At 38.8% G+C, this 14,326-nt stretch overlaps 1 protein-coding gene across 1 annotated transcript in view; it reads right to left on the bottom strand.

Annotated features, from left to right (window-relative positions):
- Positions 1-1,513: 1,513 nt before the first annotated feature.
- The window catches only part of LYRM4 (LYR motif containing 4), an 85,231-nt gene continuing 72,418 nt past the window's right edge, over positions 1,514-14,326 (bottom strand). The window contains exon 3 of the mRNA XM_085051978.1: positions 1,514-1,878. Coding sequence (XP_084908104.1) covers positions 1,816-1,878 — 63 coding nt within the window. The 3' untranslated portion in view covers positions 1,514-1,815. The remainder of the gene's footprint in view (positions 1,879-14,326) is intronic.

The raw sequence follows: 14,326 nt of genomic DNA, 5'->3' as shown, positions 1-14,326 counted from the left end.
ATGCAGTGCTTGTTCCAGTAATTAAGCTATTTTAGACAAGGATTTTACTTGTACTGTTTTAACAACCAAGTTTCTTACAGTATAAAACTGGCAGCCCTTCCAAGCCTGTGTCATCCAAGAGTGTAAGATGTTATTACATTTCTGTGAGCTCACTGGAAGCTTAAAGAGCAATCAAACCCTTCTTCCCCTGCACTTTCACCATTAACTTAAGTGCACTTAATTATCCAGTTGTGAATGTGGAGATTTCAAATACAGAATCTAATGTATATTACCTATTGGAATAATTAAATTCCATTTTAATGAAATGTTCACTAAAAGCAATTTACATTGCAGTACTTATACACCTAATAAGGGGAGAATTATTACTGTATTTGCTTTTTATTTGAAATTGAGAATGGGGCTACATTTGTACACAATTTTATTCTGTACACTGTATTGTCCATATGAAATGCATTACTATACATCTCAACCTAACGGTACAAAATGGTAAAATACACTAAATGGCAGTGAGGAATGGGAGTTTGTTCTAAATTAGACACTTTAATTAGACACTCTGCTTTATTAATGTTTTCACAGAGCATGGACAACACAGAAGAATATAAACAAAGATGAATTTTGTGAAGCAAGAAAAATAAGGGGATGTTTTTAAAGGCCATGGTGTCATGGAACTAGATTTGAGCTTCTGTTTCTCTGCTTAAAACACCTCACAACAATTCCCTGAAATAAAAGGAAACTTTTTTTCTGTATGCCATTAAAATAGTTTTGCAATGCTAATTTTTCTGCAGATTTCTAATAGAAAACAAATTCAAGCACAACAATGACTTGAGCAGAACCTGATCAAAAATTTTGCTTGCTTTTAAATTGATCTATGGTCTTAAAAATGTTGTGTATTCTACAGATTTAAGGAGAACCAATGAAATGATATAATGTGTGTACCACTTCAGTTAGGCAAAAATTGTTGCCACTTCATGACTTAGAGCACTAGAGTTACTGTTGCAGTTAGGTTCCTTTTCTTCTGCCAAAATTCAGGATCTTTGTGAAAAAGGGAAATCTTGCACAAAGTGATGTGGAGCTTTCTACTAATAGCTGCACCTCAACAAATTACAGGACTTGGTAGTGCAAATACATTTTAAAGCTCTCAGCCTTCAGTAATTCAAGTCTTTCATTCTGCTATTCTGATCAGTTAATTGTTAAAAGTGGGAGAAAACTGGTAATTAACTCTTGGAAACTAAAGAAAGAACTAGTGAAATCTTTGTCACCTCCTGAAATGTCAAGGGATGTTCTTCAAGGAAATCACATAATGCAGCCTATGATATTTGTAAGTATCAAGGTCCAGGAGACGAAAATTCTGGTTTTAATATCTAAAGTATGTATTTAGTAATTTAATTCAGATGCTGTGTATTTTTAAATGCAACAGGATCAATACAAACTTAGTAACTGGGTGAGGGGTTTTAAATCTAACATTTTTTGTGGTAAGTGAGAGACAAGGTCAGCAGCAAAATAATGTATCTGGTTACAGGTAGTTTAATGAAGTTTTATTGTCAAAATAGGGCAGGAGCTATTCCATCACACGAGACATACAAGCAACAGATTTCAAGATTACTTTACATACTATGATAAATCACAGCCATATATCTTAGAACATGTGACCCATTAGAAAATAGTACTTTGGTTGCCAAAAACTGAGTCTCTCAGGCATTTCTTCTGCTGAACAGAAAAGCTCAGACATGTGCAGTGGGTTTATGCTTCTGTATGTGGCACTGTAGGATGCTGAAGATGGTCCAGTGTTGCTTCAGGATCAGAGGCTCCTCTTGGCTATGTGTTTCCCGGACTCTCAATGACCAATTTCTCTGTGGTGTACAGCTGGTCGATGGTAACCTGAAATCAAACCAAAATATCAGAAAGCTGAAACCAGAAAGTAAAAAGGTTATAATTTAGGCTAGACAAAAAAATTCCAAGAACTGAGTAGCCCATATATTAAGCTTTTTCACAATCACATTTTTCCTTCCATAAACATTCCTTTATGTAAATATTATTGTTGTCTAGACCTTAAGAAAAACAACCAATACATAAAATACCATCATACATAAAATCTTTAAATGATATTGAGGAATACCATTCAAAGTCTTAAATTAAAAATTAACATTACAAGTTACTGCAGAGAAAAAGCAAGAAGTTCTATGCTTAGAAAAATGAAAAGATTATTATAATGGAAAATAAAAATATGGATATAGTCAGCAGATATATCTTACGCTTTTTGGATGGAGAGCCTAGATATACATTACATAGCATGGTATTATTTTCTAGCTCCTTTGGAATCCTAATTTAATTTGCCTTATGAACAGTGAAAACAGTTCAACAGTTGTTAGTTCACCAGTAGCATTTTACACACGCTGGAACTACCTCTTGTTCAGGAGATGGTATTCAGACCTCATACATTTGTGCTTTCTGGTGCAATGAGGAAATGAAAAGTGGCAAAAATGCCAACATTGATGCTTTGATTCCTCTTGTTCTTCAGCACTTTCTAGTCTGCCCCATAACATTGGAAAACTGTGGTTGGATGCGCAGCTGGTGGATGTCACACAGAGCTCTTGGCTTAGCAGCTGAGATGGGGAAGGAAGAAGTTTCATACAAGTAGGGTAATGAAAGCAGAAATTTATTTTTAAAAGTATGGATTTTGGAGTCTAATTTTTAATATCTATTATGCCCTTTCTTGCCCCTACTTTCTGCTTCAGGCCTGGGTACACAGTAGCTCTGTGTCCTTTTCACACACAAAAAAAAGGTTCATATATTTAATTGTTAAATTAGGACAAAAACGGCTAGATGCTTAATTACACTAAGCATGGTATACTTAATAGAATTTAATACTGTGCAAATTAAGCCTAGCAGCATGTCAGGCTCTCAAAGTAGTAAAAAATGAGGGAAAGAATGTTTTTGGCATTTTCCGTTTACCTTTTTTTGTGGGGAAAAATCCTGGCCGCTCTTCAATAAAAATTTTTAATCTATGCTCACACTTGCATAAAATGTGAATAATATTGCCTTTTAGGAAATGAACTATTTCATCTTGATAAACAGCCTTGCCTGGAACTTGTAACGCATTGATTTTAATCTTGAAATATTTATTACAAGGGAGCATTTATGAAGCTGTTCGTAAAGGAACAGAAGTTTTCCTTGCCAGTAAATATTCCCTTCTTTTGGCACTCTAAGTTAGTAACAGCATATGAACAACTGATTATTTTTGAAGTTACTTATGAAGTATGTTGCATAGAGAATATTTAAAACAAAGGCCATGCACAACTGTGGCATGTGTTACCAACAGACATTTTAAGCTGTCAGCAAGTGTTACTTGTCAAAGAGAACTCGCTGCTCTGGGTTATGTGGCAGGCTCTACACTCTGGTTGCTGCCTTACCACAAACCATGCTGTAGTACTTAATTTTTGTATATTGTGTTTTGGAGCCCAAAGAATCTTTAATCCTTTCCCACACAGTAGAGCAAATTTAATGGGAGGCTCAGAGGGATTACAAAAATGCTGAAACCTGAATTGCATTTTTTTTCTCCCCCAACTGGGGAGATAGATGAGACTGAGTACGTGACTTCTCAGTCAATCATATTCAGCCGGGGCAGATGGCTTTGTAGGAGAAAGGTACGAGCTGCTGTTTGCTGTCCCTGTGCCAACAGGAGATGTTATCTACTGCTGCACCTCTTGACTTGAACGCAATAAAAGCACAGATTTGTGTGTGAGCTGCTTCCTTAGCAAACCACAGGCGTGCAGGCATTTCAGCAAGCGCAAAGCCACCAGTGCTGTGCTGTCAGCCCTTGCTGGGCTGCTGCAGCTTGCCTGCTCTGCTGCCTCCCTTCCAGAACTATGCCATGGCATTTTAAGCTGAACTTTGAAACGTAAGGATTTTTTCAAAGCCATTAGCCTTGAATTTCTAGTTATGACCAAGCCTTTCCCATGTGCTTTAGATGAAATAAACAGACCTTCCATTTATAGCTGCTGAAAAACTCCCATCTATAAACATCCCCTGCCTCGGCAGGACTGCACCAGTATTTACACACTGACACTCATTAACCCTCCAAACCACAACAGTCTTCTTACAGTGTCCTCTAAAGAAAGCACTTCTCCAGCAAGCACTCACTGAGGATCACTCTCCCAAATTAGAGACTTAAGTCGCTACCTATTGTGCTCTTTTTTCATCCTGCATGTTTGTAGCTTGTACACTGCATTTACTCTTCTGGTAGGTGGCTGGAAGCCAGTGCATAGGTCAGTGCCAGGTCAGTGCCACTGACCACAGGAAACTTTTGGGGAAAAAGGCTCTATGATTTGCATAGCAACTTGGTTATGCAAAATTTTATTTACCTCTTTATTGCAATTAAATTCCCCAGGAAAGAATGAGCAATAAAGAACCACTTTGTCATCAGAAGAAGACAATAAATAGAAATATAAAAGTTGTTTTTCAGCTGCTTCTGAATTATTTGATATTTAAATTTTGTCTACAACACTGTACTTTGGTTCTGACAGGCCCAGCCCTCAAAACCTTACCATTTGTCCTTGTTCAAAGATTTAGTACAAGTCTGTGTGGTTAGGTATTTCTTGTGAACTTGAAAACCTTACTATTGCCTTCTGTCTGAATCCAGGAAAAGCCTTAGGGCTTCAGAATGGGATTAATCACCAGAAGTAAGTGAGACAAAAAATTGGGAAAAAGAAATCATTGAAGAGTAAGCACTGGTCCATCCTGTAACCCAACCATTCTCTGGTTATTAGGTGTTTGTGTGTTCATAGGGCAACAGTACTATTTCTTTGTCATAGCTGGCAGCAAGCAATCACAGGGAGGATCCACTTCATGGAATCTTTCACTGCTATTGGGAGAAAAAGGCATATAGAAGAGGTTTTCCCTAAATAACAGAGCGTCAGAGATGTGTATGGAGAGGTGCAGTAAGAATTAAATCATAGAATTAAGTAAGAAGAGTGACAGAAGCAAAATCTGAATATCCTGCAGACACTGAAAGAATATGACATTACCCTAAAAATTCAACAAATCCAGTCAAATGGACAACTTTGAACTCTGTCCTCTCCAAAGGTCTCTGTCTGGCCAGTGCCTGACTCTCAGGGACACCCTGGCTGGTGAGCAGTTTATGTGCAGCTTCGATGCCAAGCCATGTGACACATGCAATTGCAATGGGACAGTGCTGGCCTGGGAGGCAGCCTCAACCCCAGGGGCTGCTTTCCTGTATTGACACAGTGGAGTAGATCTTGCAGATCCATTGCCACTACTTGCAAAATACTACTAGGTCATCATCTTCAGTTTCTGAAGGCATGTGGCATGTCTTGTGTTTTTTATCAACATGAAGATTCTACTTTGCAGCTCAGAGTTGAGGTAGAAGTGACTGCTCATATTTCTGCAGGGCTGAAAATAAGGTGACCAGCTTTAAATTTATTTTTTTTAATTTGCCTCACTCAGAGTGCAGAGTTCTGCTCTGAAAAGTATGGCATCTTTCCTTGACAGCTCTGTATAAATGTCTGTCTACTTCAATAATCAGCACATTTTTCCTTGCTTAGTTGTGTTGGCTCTGCAGCACAAAGGTGGCCAGACATCTCTTTTTCCCATGTACTTTACAGAATTGTAATTGTGTGGTGTATAACCCACGAGCTCTAACAAATCCTGCTGAGCTCTGATGAAGATACTTTTTCTCACTGTCACTGAATTACTCATCCTTATCTTCCTGCCAAACTTGCCAATCTCCAAACTACTAGCTACCTGCTTGGGTGAGGTCTCACTGATAAATTTCAGTCTGAGTGCCCTAAAATTACTAAGGTCAGTAGCTAGGCAGCAGACCTCAGGAAAGGTGATGTCCAAAGGCACACAGCGAAGTACAGCTGAAGTGTGCACCCACATGGGTGGCTCTGAAGAAGGATGTCCACAGCTTCAGCAAACAAATGCAAAGACAAAATGACATGAAATCTGGCTGTAATAGCTCTCAGCAGGACGGACAGATGAAAGGAGAGACAACAGCACAGGTCTCAGCCCTTGAAGGAATCTTAGAACCTTGCACAGGAGGTGATGTATCTTGATTGAGATGCCCAGCACACAGAAACATCATCTTCCTAACTGCAGTCAGGGTATGTTCTTAAGCAAATCCATGCAATGTGGCTACAGACCCTTCTACTGCTGTTTTTACCTTTGTTTTCTAAGCTCAGTCGACGTAAGACTAGAACAGAGGAGTTTCCCTCCTCTGCCCCTTCTATGTCTCACCCCATTTGTAAAATAAGTAACAAAACTACCAATTACTAATAACAACAACAACAACAAAAAGGTTATTTAAATAACTTCCCCTCATTTAAATATAGCTGCTGAAGTGATCTCTAGGGAACAACTTTTTGCCCTCAAAAGGAAACTATCTTTTTTTTTCATGCCACTGTTTGTTTTTTGATTGCAGACAAAAGCAGAGTGGCCTAACAAGAGAAGGTGCAACATTCTCGCCTGATGAAGAATCAACTCACTGGACAAGCAAGGCATAAACACATAAAAGTGCCACCACAGCACAACAGTGTGAAAACACTCTAAACCAACAATTCCTTTAGGTCTCAGTTTTTTAAAAACTGACCTCCCAAGAGTGTAATCACTGGAGAAGTAACAATGGTTTCCTGTTATTCTTGAAGAAATGCTGATCATAACTAAAGGTGATGTACTACAGATAGCTTTACATATTAAACACATTTACATATCTAAAATATATATAGGTTGTTATATACACATGCATAAATATATGAAAAATAAATTAAAAACCCAATCTCTAGATAGTAAACATAGCCATCTTTTGTTGCAAATTTGCAGGCAAGAAATGGTTACCTTATTACAGCCAGGGATTACATATGGACATATACATTTTTCACGGTTCTTTATTATGGAGAAAAAGAAAAAAGTCCTGTGTATTAATATATTTAACACTAACACACACACCCCTACACACATCACACACACACACACAAAATCAGGTTGTTTTTTCCTGTTGCACCTGAAAAGTTGACAGGTGTATCTCATGGGCACACTACTGAATCTTAACTGGGAAGAAAAATCCCTGATGATACCACAGGCATATTGCATTTACTGCTGCTAATCTGTGCCCCTAACACTACATGAAGAACTTTCCCATTCATACTTTTTTGCACTGTGAATGCTGACAAGAACAGAAATGTACAAGAATAATGGTTACTTTTAAGAGCTGGCAACAGTGTTGTAAGTTGTTTACCTACTGTCTTTCCTGTTGGATGATCCCAACCAATTTGCAATCCTATTGCAAATTTAAGTGAAGCAGTTACTGTTTTTAAGGAGCATTACCTTTTTTCCGCCCATGCCCAAAATTGAATATGTTATACACAGCACACTTTATAATAAATACTTTTCATATTAACTAAGGTCAGTTTAACATTTGTTTGTTTTCAAATGAATATGGGCAGCAATTTTTGAAATTATCTTATACTAAAATAATAAACAAACCAGTGTGTTACACAGTAATTAATACAACTCAAATGGAACCAAAACCTCATCAATAACTTTAGTTCCTTGCCAAATCTTTGTGTTGGTATTAAATGCTGCAGCAGCAGCCTTATTTATTTTTACTCAGAAAGAATGTTGAAAAACTGCATTTGGCTTCTTAAGCAAATTCTTCAGTTCTTCAGAGCTGGAATCAATGTGGAAAAAAATTATTTTGGAGACATTTCCCTTATTTTAATTGATGCCATTTGTCTACACAGAATGGGAAAGGAAGTAAAAGAAAGCTTCTAAGAGCTGAGAAATTAGAACTATTGTACATTTTCCTTCTGCCTGTGTTTTGCAAATGTTGTTTTCTCTGTTTCTTTGTGCCATAACACTCTTATAATCACTGCTACATGAAGCTTTTGAAAAGGCAGGAAATATTAATTTATTGCTACCATTTATCTGCCTTTCACTACATATGAAGGTGTGAAGTAAAGTAAGCCAGCTAATAGGTGAGAATGTATCTGAAAGTTATTTCTCTTAATAATGATAAATTATATTAGAACCATATGCACTTTTTCTTGAACACCTTTATCTGGCCTATCAGAAGCAGGATAATGTATTTATTTAACATTCTCATTAATTTAGTCAGTGGGTCTCCCTGAAGAGATACTCTTCAGTGAAAAGAGCAAAGAATCTTATCTATTCCAGCAATGATTTACACACAGCATATATATTCATGCGTATTTGGTATATGGTGATCTAAAATAGCAAGGGATTCTTCTTTTTAAACACTTATTATTTCTCAGTTAAGTGTGCCCCTTTTTCTTAAAATTATACAAATATGCTACTGTCCTTAGAGACAACATGGGTATGACAGACATGGCCTTTGCTGCAAATAGCTACACTTGATGTAGCTTCAAGTAACAGAGAAAGGAAAATGCTGGGAATCTTTCAAGCCCCTTCCAACCTGGGTTTTTCTATGATTCTATGAAAGCCAAGTGGACCAGACCACGTGGTCCTTCAGTAAAGTCACAGAGTTTCACTTCTCTTGTTTCCTTCAAGCTGCTCAGCTTACAGATAAAAAGGAGCATGACAAGGAAAATACCATCTCAAAAGGACAGAGGGCCTACAGCAGATGGCTGCAGAGGGGAAGAATCATCCCTCTGCTGTTGCAAAGGTTACCTTACAAAGATGTCAGACAGTGGGCACAGGAAAGCAAGCAGTGACTGATTTTGGGCATAAACAGCCAGGTGAAGGTTTGATGCAACACATCCAAGGAAGAGGCAGGTCTGCAGATGTAATGCTCTGACTGGGTGTGATCTTTTCATGCTTTCAGCATCCTGGCAATCTCCAGGCTCCCACCTCTCCTCTTTCCCTATTTGTTACCTCCTGATGTTATTTCAGCATCTTGCTTTTTCTCTCACATTTGCATAGAAAGCCTCTACCTTCACAAATCAGCTCAAACTCTTTGAAAATCACAACACTGAGAAACAGGTCTTCTAGAGAGTCAGTCCCATGTGGGTAAAGGGAAAAAATTTAATATAGCCTGATCTTTTCTCAACATAGCACGTGGAAGAGAATAATCACTCAGTTAAGATGCTGAGTGTGGCAAGGAAACAAATACAAACCATTAGTACTTGAAAATACAGAGACAAAGACCTGGATAACATTGTGCTGAGTGTGGTATAACAGGTAGTCTAGTAATGCTGAGACATTTGGTATGTAAATACCCAGACCATTCACAGAGGACCCTATGTTTTGTAGCAACTACATAAGCAGAATTCATCAATGCCAATGTGAGTGCCTGCCTTACTTTTGTCAGTAGTATAATACAACAGCCACTGTCACAAAACACACATTCTGCGCTAGGTCCACGAAAGTACTGTAATGTTTGTGTATTGCAGATACACTGACTCCACAACACATACAAAAACTAAATTATCATTATAAAAGGAAAATATTTCACTCTTCAGTGTCGTCTTGGATCACTAGTTCTAAGACACTTTTGGAATGGAACACTGAAGAAAATGTAATCATTATAGACAAGTATAAACAGATATTAAATATGCTTACTGAGTAGAGTGATCAAGTTTCATACTGTGAACTACTGTGGTACTAAAATGAGCTGCCACAACATTTTTGACAACAATCATATTATAAAGGCCACCTTTTACAACATTTGTATCTGAAGTCAGATGCCAGAAACACCATGCACTGAAAGAATCAACTTTAGCCTTATTTCTCATGTAAACTGGGCAACTTGGCTGCTGGGGAGAACTGCAAATCAGTTACACTAAGATGTATAAGGCATGTTTGTAGGTTAACATCTTTCAAAAAATTACTTATCCACCTGTGCCCCCCTGTCTTTTTTAATAATACCCATCACCACCTACATTTATCCTCCCTCCCAGTTCCTGAAAATATCTGATTTTGTCCCAAACCACTGGAACTTAGAGAAAGTTCCAGAGCCGAGAATGCTACATAGACTTTATCAATTTTTATCTGTGATTTGCTTGTCTAAATGAGGATTCTTTAAAGCCTTGAGAAGCTTGGTTGCTTTGTCTTCACCACATTTTTAAGTGAACAGGACATAAAGTAAGTGCAAGGGGTAAAGCATATTCACTGGGAAATGCTGAACTTCAGGAGCTAAGACATTTTAGGACAGCAGGTACCAAGATATCAAGGACTGAAAAGCAGGGCTGGCTGGATGTAGTTCTGGGAAGATGCATCCAAGGGTCTCTACACAACAAACATGCCAGAGAACATGTCAGAGCTCACACAGATCTAAAGTAGCTCAGGAGTGTGCAAGCCCAGAGTGGTGGGAACAGCTAAAGCCACTGATTCTTCAGTAAGGAAAACACTGTGGCACATGGCAATGCTGATGGCTCCTAAAATTGCATTTGGGTTGGCAGCATGAAAAACCTTGGCCATCCACTGCCTTTGAAGCCAGCAGCTGTTCTGATCCCAGCTGGGCCTGTGCTCACTCAAAGTCCATTCCTATAGCATCTTACACAGCACAATAGTCACCCGTGCACATTTGCTACACTTCCACTTTGATTTTTCTGAACAAGAAGCTTTCTCAGTATCTGCAGTACCAAAGCACAAGGCTGCACGAACACCTGCAGTAATAACTCCACGAGACAAATGGATAACAACATGTATTATGCTAGAGGACTCTCCAGCAGGAGCTACCTCTCTCTGCAGCGTCCTGCCCAATATTTTATAGAAAGTATATATAGGCAGCAGAATTACAGAGATGTATAATTACTCTCACAGCTCAGATCTTCGATTCCTTGCTTAAACAAAATAATTATGTGTAACTAGCAGGAAAACTGCAAAAAATAGGATAGGTTGGCACAATCACTTATTACAGAAAGATGCATCAAATATTTTTCTTTTCAAGTGTAGCACACTATGTACATTTGGTAAGGGAATACTATATTAACTAAATAAACTTTGATTTGTTTTTTTTCATTTATTCTGATCTTATCCAAAATACCAAACATAAAGGGTAAAAGTTCAGGTGACTTAGAACTGTAATATTGTTTAATCTAGCAATTTAAATTTTCTGTTTTGTTAATGTCCTTTGGGCCACAAGAATGTTTAAAAAAATGTCTTTTATCTGCTACTGAAGCTATGTTTGTGGAAGTGAAGGACATAGTGAGCTGCTGAATTTTGGATTTGACACGATGTTAGCCGTAGTTTAATTATTTGGTGGTGGTATGGCTTCAAGACTCCAAACTGTCCTTATCAAAATTCCTGGTGCTGGTTACAAGACAGCACTAAGTACATTCCATTTTGTAAAACTGACAGGTGCTTTACTACCATTTTAAACTAACAAGGCCTTTCGTGTTTCAGGAAAAAAAAGTCAATTCTGTAACATACAATTTTACAAGACATAAGAGAAAGACATAAGAGACAGAAAAACTTCATTTTTCCCTGTCCTCCAAGAAGGCTATAACCAAGGATTAAACTTAATTTTATATAAGGAACAATTTACTTTAGGGTTCTAACATGTCTCATCCTCTGCACTGATGTTACCTCACACACACCTCAGATGTGATTACAGGCTGGGCTTTTCTCTGTGCCCATTCAAATTACAAAATTAAATTTGAAAGAGCAGAAATAACAAATTGAATTTATCTTTAGAAAATATAGCTGTATTTACAAAGATAAATTTTGTATTGGATGTTTTTGATTCAATCTGCATCTCTGCCCAGAAAGGAGCACCCCATTGAGGCAAATACTTACACATCAATTGTATAATACTTACACATCAGGTCCCTAATGCAGTGTTTAGGAGATCTCAGAGTGTATCAGGACTGGAATACATTTCTATTTTTCTGCATTAAAAAGACTTCATGTTTTTTGGCAAAATTCTTACAGATTACTAAACTACAGTCATCTGTTCCTGACAAAACCATGAAGATAATTTCCTTGTTTATCTTACTTTCTGTGATGAACGATATCCAAAGATTTCTCTTTTCTTGCTCAGCCATCATTCTGGGTTTACTATCTCCAAACCTCCAAGCTTCAAAGTGCATTTTTCTTTTCCTCTCCTCTTTTGGAAGAGTTCCAGTGAGAGCCATACAAAAAACCCCATTGCCTGGACTGTGTACACTCTTACAAAAACTGAATAGGAAGCCAATGAGAAGAAAGGACTTTAATGTTTTAGGACTGAGGATGGATTTGTTGAATTTCAGTCAATGTTTGGACCTGCAAGTTCTCACTTGCTATCCATTGTGCCAAGGACACCCTGAAATCACTTCTCAGCTCCAGCTCAGTTTCCAAACCAACACCCCAGTCAAAAAATTAGACTTCGATCTACTTTATTAAGCAACCTCTGCAGAGCCATAACTGCAAACACAGAGGAACCACTCTGTTCCTCTTGAAGTTACTCCAGATGGGGGCGGGCAGACTTCTGACTTCCTACAGCCTCTCCCCTGGGGCAGGAATTGCTACCCTAGCCTCTCAGTGCCAAGGCAAACACCACCTGCAGCACCACACAAAGCCCAAGCCAAGCCCTCGTGTCAAACCTGCCCAAGTTCAGGCAAGTGTCCTGCCATCACACTGCTCTTCAGCCACACAGCTCACACTCAGCCAGTTCCACACACAAAGGGGTTAACTCCCCAGTGCTCCCCCACCCAGCCCTTTTCACAAACACTAAGAAGAATTAACGAGGGAGAAAATAATTATTTGCAAACCCTGCAGCTTTTGAGCAGGAGATATCTGTGTTTGTGTGGATATAGGGTCTAGCTTACATTAACTTGTTTAATTGGACTAAACTAAAGCAGCATTTTTTTCTTCTTTTTGGCAAAGATAAATTACTGGGTTTAGCACAGCTGGTAAGAGCTAATTCTGTACAAAGAGTTCTTTTCAGTAGTGTGGGTGGCAAAACACTTTCAGCAACTGGCCTAATTAGTTCTTCCTTCTTTGCAATAGCACAGGACAGTTCAAAGAAAACAAAAAAAAAGAGATTGTAATGGAAGATATGGTATAAAATCATCTTGTTTGCTCTTCTGGTTCTGCCAGTCCTTCCTTATTTAATGTCACACTAGGCAGAGGCTTGCCCTAGTATTTCCCAGCACAGATAACAATTAGGAGTGGGAGGTTAGCACTTACTCCAAACACAGGAAGAGAACAGCGTCTGTTCCTCTGCACATGTCAGAGTAGAGCACTCCTCACCCAGAACACCCTGGCCAAACCCAAGCAGCAGTGATGGATACACCACAGAGGGTTTTCCCCTCGGCAGAGCTCCCATTCGGCTCTGGGTGGCTCATTCAGCAGGGACGGGGAAGCCCGGGCTGCCAGCGAGCTCCATCCCCGCGCAGCGCAGCCTCTGACACGGATCATTGACGTGACAAAGGACAACGCGGTGCCAAGCACGATCACTTCAGCTCCGCTGCTCGCAGCGCTCAGCCCAGCAGCGGCAGGGCAATAACCCACTGCCCAACAAGCACTGACTGGAGCACACAGCACCCTCCTTTCCTTCCCATGGGGGCTGCAGAAGCACTCGGCTCTCCCCCAGCACACACACCGACGTGCAAACGCTGCGCTGCTGTCAGCAACATGCAGCTCCTGCCAGATAAAAACTGGGCTTGGCGACATCCACTTGACCTTCTGAATGTCACTGAGATAAAGGGTAAAAGGCCACGAAAGGCACAGATGTTTGAATTTACCTTTACTATAGGCTATCTAGGACACTGTTGGAAAATTATTTTCTAGCTCTGTTGTTTTGAATAATGAGTCTGGAGCTGTGCTTGAGCGAATTACAAATCTATTAAAAAAACAATCCAAGCCATTACCAATGTTTCTTTTTCTCCTAACTAGATTGAATAAAGGCAGGATTATGAAAAACTTGTGTTAGGAAAAACTGAACGTGAAGGGGAAAATCAAATTAAAAGTGGAGAGTATTTTATGAAGACAAACCAAATGACCAATTAATGAGGAAATTCTCCAGACAGTGTAAAGAAAAACCCAGCGATGAAACTAAAAAATAACAGTATTTACCTGTATCTACAGTCCCTGTTGGTTTGGTTTTTTAAAAATTTTTTTTATATTTGCCCATTTGTTTCTGTTGGCAGCAAATGGAAGACAGAGGGCTATTCCTATTGATAATATTAGTCAGATTGATTAAAACAAAAAACTAATAGAACTTCTTAGAACTGCCCACTGCTCATTTATGGTTTGAACAGTCTGATACTGAGAATAATATTTTCTAATACATGCTTCTCCATAACAGTTGTTAGAAAGTCTACGAAATTTGTTTGTCAGTGGAAGGTTGTTGATGATTCTTGAAAAGACTATTTAAACACATATTGGGGGAAAGGCAGGGAGAGGAGGC

This window comes from Lichenostomus cassidix, chromosome 2 (genome assembly GCF_008360975.1).
Source record: "Lichenostomus cassidix isolate B80296 chromosome 2, HeHo_3.0, whole genome shotgun sequence".
NCBI classification, from domain to species: Eukaryota; Metazoa; Chordata; class Aves; order Passeriformes; family Meliphagidae; genus Lichenostomus; species Lichenostomus cassidix.
This window is presented reverse-complemented; position numbering and strand designations above follow the sequence as displayed.